Source organism: Meleagris gallopavo, chromosome 20, assembly GCF_000146605.3.
Source record: "Meleagris gallopavo isolate NT-WF06-2002-E0010 breed Aviagen turkey brand Nicholas breeding stock chromosome 20, Turkey_5.1, whole genome shotgun sequence".
Lineage (NCBI taxonomy): Eukaryota > Metazoa > Chordata > Aves > Galliformes > Phasianidae > Meleagris > Meleagris gallopavo.
This window is the reverse complement of record NC_015030.2, coordinates 3,381,925-3,402,941: the sequence shown is the minus strand read 5'-3', so window position 1 is coordinate 3,402,941 and position 21,017 is coordinate 3,381,925. Positions and strand designations below refer to the sequence as shown.

General features: G+C 42.3%; 1 protein-coding gene and 4 non-coding genes across 5 annotated transcripts; 2 read left to right on the top strand and 3 right to left on the bottom strand.

The window, feature by feature from the left end:
* The first annotated feature begins 20 nt into the window (after positions 1-20).
* On the top strand, positions 21-15,049 carry NARF (nuclear prelamin A recognition factor). The gene is made up of 11 exons (XM_010721249.3): positions 21-181; positions 524-604; positions 1,498-1,641; positions 3,277-3,409; positions 4,617-4,751; positions 8,471-8,589; positions 9,440-9,569; positions 9,938-10,010; positions 10,281-10,418; positions 10,771-10,928; positions 11,456-15,049. The coding sequence occupies exons 1-11, from the start codon at positions 155-157 to the stop codon at positions 11,695-11,697; spliced, it is 1,380 nt and encodes a 459-aa protein (XP_010719551.1). The 5' UTR covers positions 21-154; the 3' UTR covers positions 11,698-15,049.
* Positions 15,050-16,230: 1,181 nt separating this feature from the next.
* Positions 16,231-16,302, bottom strand: TRNAQ-UUG. Its single transcript has one exon. It is a non-coding gene; the product is annotated as a tRNA-Gln (tRNA).
* Positions 16,303-16,893: 591 nt separating this feature from the next.
* On the bottom strand, positions 16,894-16,965 carry TRNAQ-CUG. Its single transcript has one exon. It is a non-coding gene; the product is annotated as a tRNA-Gln (tRNA).
* Positions 16,966-17,560: 595 nt separating this feature from the next.
* Positions 17,561-17,632, bottom strand: TRNAM-CAU. Its single transcript has one exon. It is a non-coding gene; the product is annotated as a tRNA-Met (tRNA).
* Positions 17,633-18,230: 598 nt separating this feature from the next.
* On the top strand, positions 18,231-18,337 carry LOC116217333. Its single transcript, XR_004161756.1, has one exon. It is a non-coding gene; the product is annotated as a U6 spliceosomal RNA (small nuclear RNA).
* Positions 18,338-21,017: the final 2,680 nt, after the last annotated feature.

Sequence of the window (21,017 nt, the reverse complement as noted above, 5' to 3'; positions counted from 1 at the left end):
GCCGCATTGGCTGCGGGAGGGAGATCGGCCCTCCCGGCCGGGGTAAGAAGGCAGGGGAACGGCGACGAAGGGCGGGCGGTGCGCGGCTCTGACTGCTCCTGTCCCGCAGCTCCGGCGGCCAGGCCGAGCGACAGCCGCCCCGGAGGGACCGCAAATGAAGTGCGAGAACTGCACCAAAAAGGTGAGCGAGGCGTCCCGCGGCGAGGAGGACGCGTTGGGCCGCCTCGAGGTCGGCGGGGAGCAGCGCCCTGCTTTGAGCCGAGCGATCGCGGGGCGGTTCTGTGACCGTTCCCCGCGTGCTGCGGCCCGGAACGCTGAGAAATGGAAAAGTGGTGGAGCAGGTGGATTTCTGAGCGCTTGTTTTCGTTGTAGGGAAACAAAGCGTTACCTGTAAGGCTCCCGAGCACCGTTAGAGCCTGTACCGTGAGCCGGATGAGTTCGGAACTATCGAGATAATTCTGCAGACAGGTTGTTATTCAGCAGTGATTGTATTTCGTGTGATGTGTTTTATGTTGTGTTTCAGGAATGCAGTAAAAAACAGAAAAATGACGATGCACAAAGTACGTCGGTGGATGTGCTGAGTCCTAACGATGACTTTGAGGAGGTAATGGACCTTCTGAAAACAGCCACGCGTTCCCCGTGTATTTCCCCAAAGGAAAGAAGTTCCGAATGGAGAACTTCCCAAGTTCTCATGTAATGCAAATCAGTTCTGACAGTGTCTGTGTATCTCACGAGAATCAGGAAGTATTTAAAAAGAAATGGTCTGTAAACACAAAACAAAGCCAGGGGTTTTGTTCGTTGTTTGCATGTCAAACTCTTACCTCAGATCGTATGGTTGGGACAGAGGTTAGAAGGAGAAAAGTGGGATGTTGCCAGTTCAGGTGCACAAATGTTTCTTAAGTATCCCATGCTGTTCTTTCATAAGTAACTGTATCCCTGGCAGTAGGTTCTTAATTGAAGGAATTTGGGCTTTCTGCAAGTAATGTCATTTTGCACTTCTATCTAAATATTCTTTTTCCCCACAGATGCGCTGCCAGTAGTGTTTTAGCCAGAAATACAGTGCTCTTGATCTTACAGTGAACGGTCAGCTGTAGGACTGCATTCTGTTTGCTGCACTTAGTGGTTAAAAGCCTTAGCCTTATTAGCTGGCTATTAAAGAGGCTTAATAGTTGAAATAAGTTTTCTCAGTTACTTGGTAAATGGATGGGAACTGAGTGCTGAAATCCAATGCAAATCAAGTTACTGGATCATAGACTTCAACTAAACTCAGATCTGTGTGTTCACACTTGAATGCTTTGCAGTTTCACAGTAATAACAGCAGAAGAATCGATCAAGTTACTGTGATTGTTTCCCTATGATCTTGGGTGTTATACAAGTGTTGTAGGTTGTCTTGTTTTAAACAAATCAGAGTATTTGTGCTTCAACTGGGTCACTGTGCAGATGTTGAAAATTACTTGATCGTTATTAAATATTTGCGTGTTTATATCTTTCTTCCAGAAAAATGAGTTTTTTACATTGGCTAATGCTAAAATACTCCTTAGCGACTGCCTAGCATGTGACAGTTGCATGACATCAGAAGAAGGAGCCAGAGTTTTCCAACAGAATCAGAAGGAGTTCTTTCGCATACTCAACCTTAATAAGGTAAAGTGGCACTAACAATAATACACTGCTTTGTATGAGCAGGTGGAGATTGCAGCATGACTAAGCAACTTAATTTCCCAGGGCAGATAATGTGAAGATTTGTCAGGATATACTTTGCTCAGAGGGGAAGTGAAAATGTAGTGCAAGACGAACAGAAAAAGTGCTTAAAATACTTTTGCATTTGAGAAGCAGAATTACAGCACTGACCCTGAACGCTGAAGGAAAGTTATTGCATTTGCAGTAGTAAGACTTCTGGAAAGATAATTTCATCATTACTCTAATAATGAATTAGTCTGAGCTTTGTTGTTTATAAATATTCACACCTTGGTTTACTAGGGCTGTTTTACTGGGAAGTTTTTGGTGCCAATGTGTTGACGTAATACAAAGTTACTGAGCCTAATTTTTGAAGTAGAATTGTTTTCAGTATGTATTCAATCTGCCTATCCAGCAATTACTGATAAAAATTCTTAGTGAAACAGGTAGATGTGTTCTGATGCTGTTTTCTGCTAAGGTCTGTGTTCTCCGTGACTTAACTGATATGTTTGGTGTTAGTAAAAAAAAAAAAAAAAAAAAGGATTAATTACATAGTGATTAAGTTTTATTAGAACTAATTTAACACTCAGTACAACATGAAAGAGAAGAAAATGGGGTTAAAAAACATATTGCTCACATAGGGTTCAGTTAAGAGAGCCTGAAGTCCACACTTGGGAAGCACATGGGTACCTTAATCAGAATGTTGCAGGTCTTGACAAGGGTAGTGAACAAGGGAGGTGCCTTCCAGAGGATAATGAGCTCTACTTGTGGGGCCATTATACAGCATTTAGGATGTCAAAGTACAAACTATGGTCTCTAACCTGTTTAGATTAAGATTTATTTGTAGCGTAGTCCTGGTTTCTCTTTCAAATGTTCCACTGGTGTGGACAACATCCCAACTAAGCCCCGAGATTTATCTTTTAAAGTTTTGTCATCAGAGCTTTACATTGCACACCACCTTTGGTATTCTAAGTGTTCTTCTTTCTTTCACGAATTCTGGTTTAAGGGTCCTGGCTTGTCAGCTTTCCTCAGCTTCTGTAGTGACAGAGAGCCTTAAATAGGATTTGTAATTTGCTGGTTTAAATTTGTAACTTCAAATGTCTGTGCTCTGGAAACAGGAGTTCCTTTATTTTAATATATGATATATGAACATGCTCCTTTTTTTTCTTGTTTGACAATAGGAGCTTCTGGTAGGAATCAAAACTTCATAGATGCTGAATGTCTTTTAAATTTCCTCATGCCGTTAGGGCACCAGCCACAGAGCAGTCCTAGGACAGATGGATTTCCCTGAGTCATACAGAAGCAACATCTATAGATGGTTAGAGATAAGCACTGACAAGATCAGAAGTGCGTCCTGCGCTGCCCTCAGGAAACAAGATCTGTTGTATCAGTGCTTATGGCTGAACTAGATGATCTTGTAGGTCCTTCTCAACCTTTTGATTCTGTGATTCTATGATGACTTTAATGCTGAGGCTCACTGAAGTGTGGTGAGGAGTGCAAGTAGAACAGTGAGGAGCTCCAAGAGTGGAAGGAGGGAAAGTAGGAAGCCTTACCCTGATGTGCTTACTTAATTTGTTTCTTTTGCTTTGTTTTGTTTACCAGAAGTGTGATACCTCAAAACACAAAGTGTTGGCAGTGTCTATATGTCCTCAGTCATTGCCTTATTTTGCTGCTAAATTCAGTCTCTCTGTGAATGATGCAGCCAAGAGACTCTGTGGTTTCCTCAAAAGTCTTGGTAAGTTTGGGTTTGTTACAGTGATGGAGCTTAAAGGGAAGATTATTTGGGGCTCTTGCTTTCTCAGCAGAACTGCTTGTTGTGCAGTCATAAAGTGCCATTGCACAATGCAGTTCAGAGTTGAGTTTGAAATGCCTACTCTGTGATATTAATGACAGCACGCCAGTATGACACTTCGGTTTTAGGAACAGATTTGAAGCACTGCAGTGCTGACAGTGAAGGTCATAGAACAAAAGGGCATTGTAGATCCATCTGTGTTCACTACCAAGAAATCAGGGAGGATTTGGTCATAAACTTGAGTAAGATTTCCCCCTTGTTTTAACTGAGGAAGAGGGGAATTCTTATCCTAAATGCCTCCCAGTCCCTTGATGTGAACTGGAAGATTCTCAATTCTGGTTATTTTTCTACATTTTGTAATGACTCACAACTGTTGTATTTGCTCATTTTATGTTAAGGCTGTATTTCTTTAGTCTTTATATTATGTACATAGAGTTTAATTTGAAAAACTAACTAAAAGTATAGTGATAATGCATGGGATTTTGTAATGCAATTAAAACCTTTTCATTTTTTTTTTTCCGTTTCTGCATTTCTGTACCCAGTATATTTTTCTCTACATCCAGAAAGAAAGTTGAGTTCTGGTGGGCCCCAGTTTTCTTAGCATACACTAATTATTGTTGCCTGGCTTGCTGTGGGGATGTGCTCAATATTACAGAGGTGTGTAGAGAGTGCATTGCTGAACAGACAGATGGAAGGTCTCAGTGTTGTTGTTATGTTCATATACCTTTGCCATATACATATACAGCAACATATGTATATTTGGATAATAAATCACTTCAGCATATTTTGTGAAGAATGCTCGTTGATGGAGTCTCTGCATACAGCTCTGTGGTCTTGAGATCTCATTCAAGCAAACAAAAAAGAGTAAATACAAATGCTGAATGGGAAGTTTTTCATAAGGAAGCAAACAGATATTTGAAGTATTGCTAGTCAGCGTTAGCAAGTTGGTGGTCCTTCTTGGTTCATGACATAGAAGATTAGCTTTCCAGTGTACAGCTATTGACTCTACTAACCATGAAAATTCTGTAGAGGTGGGCAGCATGCCCACTGATCTTCCAAAGTTCTTTTGATTGACTTGGAACTTGGAAGGACACCTGCCAGATGGAAAACATTCTAGCAATTCATTTTTCTTTACTGCTTTGTTTCCTAGGGGTGCATTATGTATTTGACACCACTATAGCTGCTGATTTCAGTATCCTGGAGAGCCAGAGGGAGTTTGTGCAGCGGTATCAACGGAGGAGCCAGGAGGAGCATGCCTTACCCATGTTTGCCTCTGCTTGCCCTGGTGAGAACTGATTCTTCCAACCTTCTTGCACTTTGGCCCAGTCTCATTAGGGCTGTCCAGGAATGAGGGTGGTTTCATTTGGTAGCCTTAAAGAACATTGGAGTGCTTTGGCTTTGTTGTGAAAGGCATCAAACGCTGTGTGCAGTGCTTGTTACCAGTAGTGACCATCCTTAGTGCTGTGCTCCATGAGCCTGTTTTTATAGACTGTTGGGAGTTATCAGTGAGCATCATGAGCTTTCCTGTATGTAAGAGTCTTAAACGTGAACCATACCAACAAGGAATGGATGTGATGGTGTTGGATAAGGTATGTGCTAAATCATCTGCATCTGGCAGTTGCCTCCTGTTGCACCTTTGTAAAAGGTGAGGAGTGCAAATTCTGTTTTTAGTTTTTTAAAAAAGAAACAAAAAATATTTGCTGGTAGTCTGTGGTCATTTCTGATAGCAAGGAACCTGAACTACTGATGAACTGTACGAGTGGCAATGTCTGCTATTTATGAAACCACTTGTATAGAAGCATACATTACATTGGAAGGTCTGGATAATAAAGCTGAGGTGCAGAACTGAAGTTTGTGATCCTCCTTGTGAGGTCTTAGGCTACTGATGTAATTAAACCATAACCTCCATTATCTTACGTATAGTTTTGAACTTTTCACTGTAGCAAGTGACATAACATGCAATGACTGAGATGGTTCTGTCTAACATCTACAAATTAATTTCTACTTGATGTGGCCCTCTCTACTGAGGATTTTGTACCTGAGGAAGAAGTTACGAGAGTGAGTTCTGGTATGTGTTCCATGGATTCCAGAATCTGCTCTTGTCATTTGAAGTTTAAATACTGATATTTGTACTGCTGTTTGTTCTGTATTCCCTGTAGCAGAAGTATCTGGGTCATGCTTTAGGAACTGCATAAATGCAAGAGGGAAAAGCTACTTTTCTTCTGTTAGTGTTATCTTAGTGCTACCTCTTATCTTTAGAAGCAGACGTGCTGTAGGGTTGCTCCTTTTGAAGTGCAAAACCTGCAAATATGTTTTTCTTTAAAAGAAATTCACAGCCTTAGAATTTTAGAAGAACTTCAATTTTATGTATCCAGAAACAGATCTAAGAATTACGCCCTCCTCTCACTGGAAATAGAGTAACATGTTAATGGAGCACTTATCTTGTCCTCAGCTGTTCTACAGAAGTTGCTCTTTGTCTTTAGTGCTAGTTGTGGTGTTAGCTGTCTGCTGTAGCATAGATGTAGAGGTATGGGGGCTTTCCATTTCTGTAAAACTGAACTGAAATCCCACTGTAAATGCATTCTAAAAGTGTATGGCATTTCACGGCCTCTGATCGGTCATCTTTAGTGTAAGGTGCTTTACTGTGTTCCAGGAATTTGGCTGCATGCACTTTCTGTTCCTTGCTCATCTTCCTCTCTCTGTCCCCACATCACATAAATTTGTCACAGAAATGTTTATGTGCTTGTCACAGAACTAGTTTTTATATAGCTCTGTAGATCAAGGTCAATGTGAATTCAAGTGTAACTGCTTAGCTCATATTTATCCTTGGGTACGACTCCACACGTTACAGTATCACCCTCTGCAGTAATGGTCTGTTCTGTAAAACACACCCTGAGCAAGAGAGCATAGCTGGGGTAATCCCAAAACCTGATAGAGGGGCATTTTATTATCTCTGCCCAAGTTGTCCTTCCCTCCTCCTGCTGTTCTCATGAAGTCAGATAATATTTTGTTTAATTTCTTGTTCAGAATGCTGAAGTGTGGCTACTCTTCTGACTGTATGCAGGAATAATTTGAGGAAGCTCAAATACCCATGCTGGCTAGCAACATGAAGCACTTGCTCTGGGAACCAGACAGCTTTAATACACTGCTAACCTCTGTGAACTAATTAGTTAATGGGGCAGGCTTACAGCCTAAGCAGGAAGAACATAACTGTTGGGCATTCAAATGCTGTTGTTCCAGCCAACTAAACTAATTTGCTTCTACAGGAATGGAGTTTTACCATATTGGATGTTTTCAGTGTAGTTTTTCTTCACTTTATACTGATGCATAAATATTTACAGTGTATGTCTATGTATGACTTCCTGATGATAAGCCACTAGAAATAATGTGTCCCAAAGTGGATCTGTAAGAATTTGCACAGTGCTTGGTAGGGATTTCTTTTGGTTCTTTGATGCTAACACCAGCCAGCACGTGGCTGAGGATCTGAATGAACTCAGGAAGGGTGTGGGCCTGTATGGGGACAGATGCAGGCTGATAGCAGAGCTGGGTGTCGTAGGCTTCCTATCACTGCAGCTCTGGAATCCAGCCCTGCTGATGGAGCGGCTGATGTGTGTGCAGGGTGCAGATAGATGCCTGCTGTGCCTCATCCACCACTGCTGCTCGTACAGTTAAACAATGAGCGACACTCACTGTGCAGCTGGAACTACTGGATGCTGTTCTGTCTGCTGTGAGAAAAGAATTGCAGAATTGCCTGGGGCAATATCTGCCAGAAGTCCCTTGGGATTGAATGAAATTTCATTATGGTCGTGACTACAACATCTGAATTCTATCTGGGTTCCAGCTTTGTGCTGTTATTGGCCTTTTTGGCAGTGCTCTGACTTGCACATGGGTACAAACACCCAGCAGTATTTTAACTTAAGCTTAAGAGGCTGCTGTTACCTTTCCTGGGCAACACGAACTTCACAGCAGTTTTTCTGTTATGTAAATGCTGATGTGGTTTAAGGCTAAAAAGCAGAAACATGAAATGTTCATGTTCGTTCTTAACACCACAAGAAATAAAGTTCCCTAGAAGGCTGGGTTAAATGCTTCTGCACAACTTAATGATCTGGTTTATAGTTCATTCAGAACTTTTCTTCACCCACATGAAGTCCTTGCTTGTAAAAGATGCTGGGCTGTGATCTTCTCAGAACTACAGTACCAGTGTAAGACTTGCACAGCCTGGGTATCTTAATCTGCTCGTTTGTCAGTTTGTGTTTGGGAAAGTGAGGAATATTAGGGCTGCTCTGGAGAGTGGGAATGGTGTGAATGTAAATAACACATTAGAGCTGAGCTGAAGCATCCTGGTGGAGGGGATGGGGACTGCTGAGTAACTAAGGCTGAATGTTGAATACAAAGAGACTTCAGTTAACTAGTGTGTGTGGGGAGGGGGAGGAGGGTGTTTCTAAAGAAATTGTGTCTCAAATTAGTGTAAGAAGCTTTTTTTTTTTTTTTTTCTTTTTTTTCTCCTAGGCTTAATCTGTGTGCACCTTGTGGTCATGCTTTCATGTGACTTCTGTTCTAGACAAAGCAGACTAGGTGTGCAGATACTAAATCTCAGGAAATGGAGAGTGACAGTTAAGCTGCTAAACAGAGTACACTTGTTGGAATATCTGCTGATCCAAGGGCTGAAGTCTAGGAAGTCAACTTACTCTTCATTAGCTGGGATCTTGTTCCTTCTGCTCTGTTAAATCTAGGCATTAGAAAGAATTTCATAGGTCGTGCAATTCACAGTGGTTTCTGGGTCTCGAATTAATGCCACAGTGGATTATTGACAGCCAGTTGTAAAGCATTCCTAACAAAGCCAGAGCCTTGAAGTTTCTGATAGGTCCTAAAGTGGAGCCTCCAGCCTATGCAGACTTCATTTTCAAGGTGGAAATGTTCTCCCTGCTGTAAAGTTCTTTTAATGTCACCTTGCCATGCTTATGTGTCACCTAATTATCTAATGGTGCCTTGCTGCTGTTCCAGGTTGGATCCGGTACGCAGAAAGGGTTCTTACCAACCTTGTGACCCCCCACATTTGCACTGCGAAGTCTCCACAGCAGATCATGGGCTCCCTGGTAAAGGGCTACTTTGCCAGGCAGCAGGTTAGTAATTCTGCTTTGTTTTACCTTTATGCTATTGGAAAGATGGGCTAAAATGTTTTAATATAGAAATGTAGAGCTTGGTGTTTTCTAAAGTGTTACAGAATCTGAATTTTCTTTCACTTGGAGAATAAATGCTGCTCTACTGCTGTGTAAGAGTCCATGATATGAAGAATGTACAAAGACTCTTATTTAATGTGCTGCAGTGTGAGCTGGCAGTAATCCTTGTGCTGCCACTGGAATGTGGATTTAGATATTATGGCTAAATTAAATCTGTGGTAGATAAAGAGATCGTTGTAAAACACTGCCTGTGTAGTTCTGCAGCAGCTGAAATGGGAGTAGAGGAGAGCGGTGTAGAAATTGCTGGGTTGTCCATGATCAGTGGAGAGCACTGTGTCCTAGAAAATAATCCTTTTATCTTTCCAACTTTATGTTGAAAAAAAGGTTGCTATTCCTTTTACATATGGTACACTTACCCATATTCCAGGTTATTGCTATTTCTGCACAGGTACAGAAACGTTGGTGGACTTGAATATGGAAGGGAATGAGTGACAGAGCTAGAAAATAGAATTCTGAAATAGAAGTCTAATTTGCACTCGTCTTTAATGCAGTCAAAAGCTACAAAAGCTGCATGTTATGTGGTGTGAAGGAATAAGTAGAAGTTTCAGGCAGAAGACTGAACTTGTTGCTGACGCTTTCAACTTCTGGCAAGCCTCTCAGTCTCTGTGCTGCAGCCCTCGAACTTATTGCTAGGGATTGATTTCTAATATTAGTTGTGTGTTATTTTTAGCTTGTCATCCTTCAAGCTTTCTTTTGTTCTTCATGGAATTAACACATGCTCTCTCTTCTGCAGAATTTGTCCCCAGAAAAAATCTTCCATGTAGTTGTGGCACCTTGTTACGACAAAAAACTGGAAGCCTTGAGGGAGGACTTCTACACTGCCTTGTATAACTCCCAAGAAGTTGATTGTGTTCTAACATCAGGTTAAGCCTTTATTTCTAAAGACATACCCCAATCTCCTGTGCTAGGATAGCATTTATAGAGGCTTTGTGATTGGTATTTTTGTTGTTGTTGTTCATCTGTTTTTCTTTCGAGTCTGCTTTAGCATTCTCCATTAGCCAGACTTGACCCCACAGAAAGGCTAGGTAGCATTATGCAAAGTCTGGGGGAAGCTGAAGGCCCTTTCCTTCAGGGCTGGAAGTGTCAGGCTCCTCAGTTACTGGAGGTAACTGAGCATTAAGAACTGGAGAACATGACTGTAAGCACGTGGGGGTGTAGAGCTCTTAAACAGAAGCACAGCATCTGCATTTTGCTTTGCACTGAAAGTAAAATGTTCTACATTTTTCTACAGGTGAAATTGTTCAAATAATGGAGCAGAAAAATGTGTCTATGAAAGATGTGACTGAAGTAGCTGTAGATAGTTTGTAAGTAGCTTTGTTGTGGATTGCTTCCTTATTTTGATGACAAGTAACAAAACCTTTGCTCATATTCAATATAAATGTAAAACTCTGTTAATGTGAAGTGGAACATTCCTTCCTGAAACTATTTTACCACATCCTTGATAGTGTTCAGATACGTTCTCAGGCTCTACTCTAAAACCCTTTTTGAGGGGGGAAGAAGAGAAGGGGAAAAAAACTACTACCTCAAAGTGAAGGAATGAAATTTTGGAATTGATCTCTTTATTGTTTCCTAAGGTTTGGTGAGATAAAGGAGGGAGATGTAGTAAGGCATGATGGGAAGAGATCTGATGGGTACCTGGAGCACATCTTTAAACATGCTGCAAAGGAGCTTTTTGGCGTGGATGTTGAAGAAATCACCTACAAAGCATTAAAGTAAGCAAGCTTGTATCCTTGTTACCTATGATGGGCTAGCTAACACTACAGTGAGCCCTTATTATTAACCTCACTCTTTCATTGATGGGTGTTTAATGTATTATAAATTCATAGATTTGCTGCTGTAAAATAGTTTTTTGTTTGTTTGTTTTCTTTAGCTTTTGTATTAATAACTTACTAGCTCTTACAAGTTTCTATCTACTACTGTTGTCCTGAAAATTCCACTGCAACTTCTATTTCACTCAGTTTAGAAACTGGAAGTTTGCATTTTTTGTTATGCTCTCTCAAGCATCTGACAGCTGGATCATCCCTTTGGTAACGTGGGGCTTTGAAAATCTTCATATCTTCATAGGAACAAAGATTTTCAGGAAGTTACCCTTGAAAAGGATGGTGAGACAGTGCTGCGTTTTGCAGCAGCTTATGGCTTTCGGAATATCCAAAACATGGTTCTGAAGTTGAAGAAAGGAAAGTTTTTATACCATTTTGTGGAAGTCCTTGCCTGCCCAGGAGGTAAGAATGCTAAATGATCCACAGTCATTGCGCACACAACTCGGAACTCAAAGAAAGCTTGTCTGCCAGCCAGGCACTTCATTTCATTCCTTAATTCTCTTCTTAATAACCTAAAATGCTTAATACTTAGTAAATAGCCCAGAACACCAATTATACGTGTAGAGGATTGGCTGAGAAATTGATTGGATTTTCTAAAATTAACCATAACATTATTTGCTCTCTTCTGATCTATAAATAAATGACAACATGGCTTCTCCTGTGATTATTTGAAACTTCAGAGGGAATACTCTGAAATAGTGGTTGTCAAGGGCAAGAAAAGACAAGGAACCTAATTAAGATCATAAAACCACAGAGAAGGCAGGGAAAGAGTGATGTGGAAACTTCACTTGCATCAAGATGTTGGCGTTGAAGTCACATGAAGTAGATAGAAATTCAAGCTACTTTCTGTAGAGCAGTATGAAAAAAAAAAATTCAAATCTCATATCAAATCTTCATCACCATTGTGGCTTACTCCTTTTTTTTATAAGGGTGCCTAAATGGAAAAGGCCAGACACAAACTGAAGATGGAAAACCAGATAAAGCACTGCTTAGCCAGATGGAGGATGTGTATGCTGCAATACCTGTCAGACTTCCAGAAGCCAATGTGTACGTACAAAAGATGTACCAGGACTGGCTTGAAGGCATGGATTCCAGGAAGGTCCAGGAAACTTTGCACACCAAATACAGTGCAGTAAATCAAACAGCAAGCAACTTGGATATCAAATGGTAACAAATCAAACTTCCAAAATATTTGCTTAAATTAGTTACAGATTGAGCACTGGAAACATTCTATGCAATCGCAGATGCTATGCACTAGCCAAGTGTACGAATGAGATGCTTTCCAAATTGTGGATCATTTGCTGTGAAGAACCATTGCTTTTTGAAAACAAAACCAGAAGTCTCCAAAAACCCTGGCTCCTGCTGGGTTCCTGCCATTATCTGTAAGCTCTTACTGCTTGCTGTCTCCTGTGTATAATGGATTTCTTCATTCAAGAACGTGATCTTGCAAAGTACACAAGCACTTTCTGCCAGGTGCAGGGAGTGTAATTCTGAGATACTCCAGATTGAGGGTTCCCATTACTTCACAAATTGGGTTTTTGCAGGCGAGATCATCATCTCCTACTCCAAAGTGTGCCATTTTCTTCTTGGGGGAACAGTCATCATGAATTACTATCTTATTCCAGTTGTTATTTATTAACTTGGGATTTACTTGTCTCACTAAAATAACTCCACAACTTGGACAAGTGCATATATGGAGAGATGTAAGGAATTCATATATGCCTTCTGTCTGTATTTGAACAAATGCTTTTCAGTTCCAAACTGTCACTATTCCTTATTGATAAAACCTTTTGTAGGGAACAAGATACTTCATATAAACTGAACGTGAGAAATTAATGTTAAATGGTTGTAATGCAGTCCTTCACATAAAAGTACTTGCAATACTTGGTTGGTACAGAAAGAACTTTTCCTCTTAAGTTTTCTTATAAAATCACAGCTAGAAAGAATGATGCTGCTTACCTGCAGTTCTTTATGGAAGCAAAATGTGCAACTGTTGCTACCATGTGAGCACGTGCACACAACAGCTTTGTTAGATCTGCTGAGCCAGACTTACAGCACTTCCATCTCACCTTTCACTACACAGAATACCACGTTATTCCTTTTAATTTATCTCCATGATGGACTTCTGTGAGAGTAACTTCATGGAGTGCTTCTGGAAAACTAATTAGCAATGCTTGTGAGGTCAAATCGTTATGCATTGGCATCATTAATTTTGGTGTCCTTATTTTTTACGTATGCCAAAAAGCTTTTTGTTTAACAAATATCTTAAAGTGGTATCTGTGTGCAAACACTTCTGCAGCTTCACAGAGTGATTGGAGTTGTTCTGTCCACCATAATCTTGAACATCAACCTATTGCCAAACATCTTCAGATTATTCTAGCAGCATCAAATTTGTTCTTTATTAATGGATTATTATTTTAAGCTAGCAAAGTTTCAGATTGTTTTCTAGTCTGAAAATATAGCTTGGCTTTTTTTCAGTCGTTTCAGGAAGCGTTTGCATCTTGCAAATTTCCTAGTTGTACGGCTGCTTCTGTGCATCACTTCCAGTACTGCAAAAACCTGTGTCTGTTTGCAATCAGCATTTAACTTGAACACAGTAGATGTGATAAAGGCATCAGTAAAGGCAGTGCAGGTGTTTGCAGTGGCAAACAGAGGCTCAAGGAGAGAGACCTAAGTTATCCTGATGACGAGAGAGCTGAATGTGAAGCTGTTAACAGAACTGATGTCTTAGTTGGACCTCCAACTAAACAGAACACTTTTTCCAATGCACATGAATTAGATTACTGCTCTACCTGAATGCACACAATGAGATTATTCCTGTAAATTAGCCTTTGTAAGTTGTTTCAATAAAAATCCTTATTCTTATGTGGTGCAATATCAGGACATCTACAGAAATCTACCTCTGTACAGGAAGGGAGTCCAGAACCATGGGAGGATCCATGCATAGCCAAAATCTCCATAAATGCTAAGGCCAGATGGTGGTGTTGCACAGAAGGTCTGAACAGACAGCTTCTGGCAGCAACACCTCACCCATTCAGTTTCCTTTTCTTTCCGTCAGGATTTCCTCCAAAAACTTCCCTAGGAAGAAATAACTTGTAACAAAGTGGTCTCGTTCTGTTTGTACGGGCATATATTTCTATGTATATATGGTTTATAGCTTGATGGCATGTTTAAATTATATTGCTTCCATTCTTTGTATAGTGTGCTTATTTTTTATGTGCGTGTACTGGACAAAATGGTACGATAAACTTGTTTGCTTTTCTGATGAAATCTTCATTAAATTTCAAAAGAGCTGCCTTTCAATTCTGAAAAGGAACCCTTGGATTGTTTGCACAACCTGGGGCATTGCTGCTCCTGTTCTCTTCTGCCTGCTGCCCTGAGGAGCCGCGCCGCCCCTGCTGTGTGTGAGCCCGGGAGCAGCGCAGTGCCTGCAGTGAGCCTGTCTGTGCTGCCACTGCAAAGCAAGCATGTGGCTCAGTACATTAAAAATCCAAACCTTTTCAGTTGAATCCACTTACCATTTCTTCCCTCTACTTAGCGTTGTAATGTATTGAGATAGCAGTGTAAAAATCCAGTAGCAAATGTCTGCTGCAGGCTTTAGAAGATGACAAAGGTGTTGAGCTGCACAGCTTCTAGTGGCGAGTTGGAATGTATGTATAATAACCAGTGATGTGTCTGATACTTGTCTTTTTGTTTTATAAGACTTGGAGTAAAACTGATTTTAAATTTTTGAAACTTTTCTGTCAGTGCCAGTTTTTTTGTTTTATTTTTTTTTTAATGACCTTTTAACTGTAATTAGCCTTTGCCCTTCTACCTTCTTTCAGTAAGATTTTAACATATATTAGACAGCCTTGTTGCAGCTTTGCATATAGTGGAATACTTGCCTGAGACTTGATTCTGGCTGTTAAGTCTGCGTTTGCCATGTCTGTCATTGCTGACAATACCCAGCTTTAGCTACAGTTTCTGAAGCTACAGCATCACTTAGATCTGATAATTTTTTTGGTAAATAATAATTTTCATTGCTGCTGCTTTTCAGCAGCGGGGAACAGTTCTCAGTGTGGTGGCAGCCATAGTGCTTTACTTCTCAGTTGAATGTTGTGCTGAGACAATCTGTCTCCAGGTGATTTTTAGAAAAGAGTACAATGAAAGGATGGAGGGAGGGTGACTGGAAATGCTAAATCTTAACTTGGAAGCTGCCTTAAGGTATTACTGACTTGAACACATCAAGTGGTAGATACCTTGGGTTATGTAGTACCTGATGCTGAGACTGCTACTAGGGATTGTAAAGTAATTTTGCTCTGCCTTTTCCAGTAAGTTTGCCTGAGCCACAGAGCCTTGTGTTGGTTTATCCACTGCAGGTAAAGAAGACGGAGAGAAACAGAGTGACAAACATCTTTGTATGTAGCAGTCTCAACTGGATTATATCTGGCTAATAATGTTCAGTTTCTTAAACTACAGTGCTTTGTGTTCAAATGGAGCATGACCATGAATCGTCCTAATAAACCTTGATGCTGAATCATGAACTGATTGTCTCATTCCATGTAAAGTTGGACTCGACTCTTAAGTGCTCTTTGTTCTAATCTACAATGATTGAATTTAGATGAATAAGCCTGTAACAGCAACACTGCATCGGCTCTTTATGAGCACTGGGGATTACAGAGACACTTCCAACTGCGCTCTGAAGGGAACAAGTTTCTGGTTAGCAGCTGGAAATGGTAACATGTTCTCTGTGACTACACACAGTGAATCATTGGAAGGCAGATGAGCAACCAGTGGCTCTGAAGCGCTCTCAGTGGGGAAGGGTGGTGCTGGTAGGGCAAGTCCGTGGTGGTTGGATGGTTACACCGAAGTCTGCTATATGTAGTCACTCATTTAAAACACCAGCACACAAGGAGCAGTAAAGAGATTTACCCTGGGATAGCAGAATCAATCCCTACTGAAAGAACAGGGTGCTGCTACAGAGTCCAACCTTCGTTTAAGATGTTTAGCCCTGAAAGGAGGATGTTGTTCTGCTTTAAGCAAAGGGAAGAGTTGGTGCTTTTGTTTTTGAGGCAGTTGCAGGAAAAGATGGAAATTAGCCCCCATGTAGGAGATGCTGTGCATCGGCAGGGCATGCAAAGATGTAATTAATTTTGCAAACATTTTCATAAATTCTCTCAAGCAGGACTCTGAGTTCCATAAAGTAATGACTAGCTATGGAGGTGGACAGTAAGGAAGTGGTTAGTTACCTGGAAGTAAAAGAGGGTTGAGCTGATCTTCGGAATGGAGCAGGGCTGATCCCGTGTGTAAGCAAGCAGGGACAGCTGCCGAGGAGGTGCTGGGAAATTAAGCCATCCTGAGCCACTTAAAAGTAAATAGGCAGCAAAGCAGAGTTAAAACCACTGAAGTTGTGCAGAGTACAACGCAAGGCTATAGCCAGATGTACCGAATTAGCCGACGTAATGAAAGACCTGATTAAGTTTGGGTGAGAACTATTTGGAAATTTAAGTCTCCCTCGTTCATTTTGTCAAAAGTACACATCTTACACGGCCCCGTTTAAGACAAATAAGAGCAGCATTGCAGCTCGCACCACGGAGATCCCTTCGGCTCTCAGCCTTCAAGGCTGCCTCCCCCGCTGGGCTCACGCTGCTTTCAGGGCTCCTCGGACGCGATCCTCCTTCAGTCAACTTTGTGCCGTCATGGAAAAAGTGACCCCATCTCCACCAGGTTCTACCGAGATTTGAACTCGGATCGCTGGATTCAAAGTCCAGAGTGCTAACCATTACACCATAGAACCGCACGGTGGCACTCGGCTCTGCTGTGCTGCATAATAAATTATCACCAATGCTCAGCGGTAAAATTCCACACTACAACTGACCGCTGAGCAGAGCGCTGATTGCAGCCCAACCGCTCGCCTTCCTTCTGCCTTTCTGCTCCATTCGACGTCCTCGCGGTATAACCACAGCTGAACTGCAGGACGCGGCAGAGGTTGAGGTGCCGGGAGAAACAAAGCGCACGAAAACTGCTGCTTTCAAACACGTGAAGCGAACAGCAGGAGGGGCTGCGGAGCTCAGCAGGCGGCCTCGTGCTCTGCTGGCACCGAGTTCCTGCTTTCACAAGGGAAGCTCACCGCGCAGAAAGGAACCGGTTACATTTCAGCACACTGCAGCATGTCTGAAATTACGCAAATAAGGCATGTATCGTTGCGGTAACCTAGATGCAATAAATAAACGCAAAAAATATAGACGAAAAAAATGAGAGGGCTCTTTGGTTTTTCCATTCCGCTTCACATCTGATTTCGGTAGCACAGGTCAGTAATTCACAGCACTTCAAAAGCCAACGAATCACGATGGCGGCCATTCACCAAATCTGCTGCACAAAAACTCTCAGGTTCCACCGAGATTTGAACTCGGATCGCTGGATTCAGAGTCCAGAGTGCTAACCATTACACCATGGAACCAGTTAACAGCGCTTTCCCAAGCACTCCTATTGAGGGAGTCAAACATCAAGGCGCCCCTTAAAGTCTACTCTTCTCTTTTTCCCTTGCAGTCCGCATAACAAATCTCACTGTTCATTTATCGCAACGTATCACAGCAGTGAAAACAATGCCATTTCAGAAGCCCTTTAACATTACACAAAACCACTAAGCCCCCTCTCGCATCACTGCCAATACAAACACAGCCTGAACAGAGACTTGCAACACTACTGCACTGATTTTCACTTTGTATCTGTAGGCCCGTTTTGCTTTCACGCATCGTTTGTCTGCTTGCTTTGGTTGAGAAGATGCACGTACCGTTATCGCAACCACTGGCGTGAACTGACCCACAGAAGGTGATTGGGAGTGCTGTGAAGCGGATGGGACGGGAAAACCACACAGTGCATTGAGTGCACGACTGAAGCGCTGCGCCGGGCTGGAATAAAAGGAGCCCCAGTGCAGAGCTTATGTGTCCCCATCGCACTACAGACCGACCACAGACTGACCACAGACCGACCCGGCTGTGCCCGGTGACACAGCTCAGCACAAACACCGCTCGTCCCAGAGCGAAAAGTAAGGCTAGCAGAGGATGGTTTCGATCCATCGACCTCTGGGTTATGGGCCCAGCACGCTTCCGCTGCGCCACTCTGCTGCTTGTTACACGTCCCCTATGGCGGCACTTAGAAAAGCACTCGTCCCGCCGCCCAACGCCTCGATTTCAGCCGCTGCTGCTCAAACCTGACCAACCCCCTCCTCCCCACACCCCGCTGCCGTGCAGCTCTCCCACGAATTGAGCGCCGCAGCAGCTGCTGCGTGCGCTGTGCAGACACCTGACAAAACGACGCGAGACTTAAAGCATCGGGATACCGCTGCGGATAACGAATTACAAACTCCCGATGTACTGCCGCAAGAAACAGCGACGACTCTGAAGAACCGAGCGCTGCTGGCCTTAAAGTCCTACTAAAACTAAAGAAACGAAGCCACACGGGGCCCCCGAGCCTGCACAGCAGCGGACAGCCCGCCCTCCCGCCCCACAGTGCTGCGCGCACATTTGCATAGCGCGGTGCTTACTATGGGAGATTTGCCCCCCCAGGTCCGCTCCCCGCACGCTGTCCCGCACCTCTGCCAGTGCTGTGCGCTGTCTGTGTGCCCCAGCGCACTCTTTGTGCTTGCCTTACCGCGGGCTCACCCTATTCTCCGAAAGTTTAGTTTTCTGGGGTACAAATACTGCTCAGAAGGAAGGACTATTCGTGCTCGCTTCGGCAGCACATATACTAAAATTGGAACGATACAGAGAAGATTAGCATGGCCCCTGCGCAAGGATGACACGCAAATTCGTGAAGCGTTCCATATTTTTTTTCTTCCTACTTATGCCCTTACCAGATACCTGGGCAGCCTGAGCTGTTAAGAGGCAGCCCGCCACGGCAGGGCACGGCTGGATGTGCGGTCCCTCCAGCCCGAACCATTCCGGCCCCTCCCAGCTCTCAGAGCCCTGCAGTTCGCCCTGCCTCACCCACAGGCTGCTCTGTGCCCCTTACGGCACCCACTGACCCTGAAGGCACGGGGCTGAGGAAAGAGCCCTGAGTGAAAGTGTCCTCCCTGTCTGGAGCACCTCCTGCATTCTGCTCTGCGTTGTTCTGCACTGAAGGCACAGGTACAGCCCAGAAGTGCTCACGGCCAGAAACTCAACCTCCACTTTTAAGAGGATTTGTGTTGGTTTTGGTACTGAAATTCTGTTTCCACTCAGTCTGAGTTTTGTGATGCAGTATGTGAAGCTGAAAGCAGTTCATGCTTCTTGGTACTGCTAGACATCCAGCTGGCATGAAACAAAACACTTATGGAAGGCCTGCATGACTAGGGCTATTTTTTCTCTTTTAATTCCTTTATTTTTTGCTTTCCTCTATCATTCTTAATAAATTGGGTTGTTCTGAAGGTGTTAAGGATTTAACACAAGCACAAAGACTTTGGGATGAGTTGTGTGGTGATCATGCTCATGGTTTTGAGTGTGTTCCCATCTTTCCTCTAACAAATGGGTGCTGTTAATTCTGCTAGGGGCTAGAAGAGAAACAGACATGTTAAAGCTACTGATGATAAGAGTGAGCTGATGAGAGTTGCTTGGGATAACACATCTCATTGTTGTACTCTTTTTTTTAGTTGGGTATCAGTATTATTCTTGGAATAAATCATGAAGGAGTGCAGTTTTTAGAGCACAGGTCTTTCTATGCCTGTTCAATGTGATGTTTTGGATTCAGCCTCTTGTATTCGTAGTCACTGATAACTGGAAACTGAGGATATACCACGCAAGGGATCAAGCATCCCTATACATTCTGGAAACAAGCTGCTTAGATAGATAAACTTGTTTTCTGTGTGGTTTTTGTTGTGTATTATATAGAGTCTGCATTAGTATTTAGAGAGCACTTCTACAATCCTGTCTTACAAATGCATTTAAAGTGTGAAATAAATGGAGTATTTAAACACTGCTGCATTTTCTGATTGCTCCTGTAGCAACATATTGCCTTTTGTATAGAAAATTACATGCTTCAGGAGACAGTAGGCTTCACAAGCTTGTGAAGTACATTACCACTATATTTCTGAGCTTGTGTTTGAAAGCTGAACATGCTGGAACTTAACAGTGAGATGCTTTTGTGGGAAACTAATGAAGCATAGCAAAATATTTATCCACAGGAAGGTGATAATACAGCTGAAATTTTCAGCAAGACAGCAAGAGGGGAGGGAGAAAGTGAGAATGTTGAAGTAATGTAATGGATAGAGTGCCATAAACTGTATAAAGCTCTAAAATCCTTTCCTGCACAGCTACAGCTGTGGTGCAGCAGGAGGCAGCACGCTGCACCTAGATTTCTCTGCACTGCTTTAGATGAAAATCAACCTTAACCTTTGCTGAGTCTGGAATATTGAAATTTCATTCCTAAGTGGCAGCTGCTGCTGTTTTGTGACATACACTTCATTGTACTCGGAATGCACGTTTCTTAAAGGACTTGTGTGAGACAGGTCAGGGGCAAAACACAAAGCTTACTGACACGGACATCCGAGTGGTAAAATCGACATTAATATAAATATTGCTAGGATTAAAAGCATTCCTTTTCTGTGTCTGTCACACGGCCAGAATCAGGTGGAGCGTGAGAAATTAATGCTGCTAGCAGACCTCCTTAGTGAGAGGAACAGATATACTATACATGGTGAGATACGTTCCTTCATAAAAGCTTTGAAAATGTTATCTGCTTAATTCATGGTTGAGAACATAGACGTGCAGCTTTACAAGTGTGCTTAAGAGCAGTAACTTGCTTAACTTACTAAGTTAGCTAGAAATGCGAGTCACTACATAGCTGATTTTGTTTCAGAATTACTGGGTGGAAGTAAAAGGCATTAGTACCTTGTTGCTTCTCCAAGCAGCTTTGTGATTTCAAGATAAACGGGAACTTAAAAGCCTACAATGTCTGTTAATAGTTAACACACTTCTGTTATTTGGAATATGAATCCATTTATAAAGACAATAACTGTATTTGTGAAGGAGGTAATTATTAAAAAGCCTTTTAAATAGCCACATTTGGGAGCATCATCACCAAATATGTATTTTACAGAAGTAATGGTGACAGAGGAGGAAATTTTGAATGTTTTTTTAAACGAAAAGTGCAAAATAGAAGAGATTATCTTTATATATACTCATCACGGAGAAGTTTTGCTATTTGCGAGAGATCTAATCAATTGATTCTAAATCAATTTTCAAATGGAATAGGTTTCATTTTGGTTTTAGTAGGATTTATTTAGCATTTCCCTTTCCAAAGTCAAACAGGCAGCTGAGGGGACGGTCCTGGCTTTGTTCCCAAGACTGGTTGTTCACAAGGTGTCTTGCAATTTATGCTGGGAATTGTTGCATGGAAGAAGCACATGTGACCCTCGTACTGGACTTATGCAATGAATGTTTAAAGCTGTGTTGTGTTAATGAGTGTTGATTTTTCCAGAGGACCATCTGCTCAGCTGTGGTAACGCTGATGCGGTGTGACGGGGCTGTCCTGCGG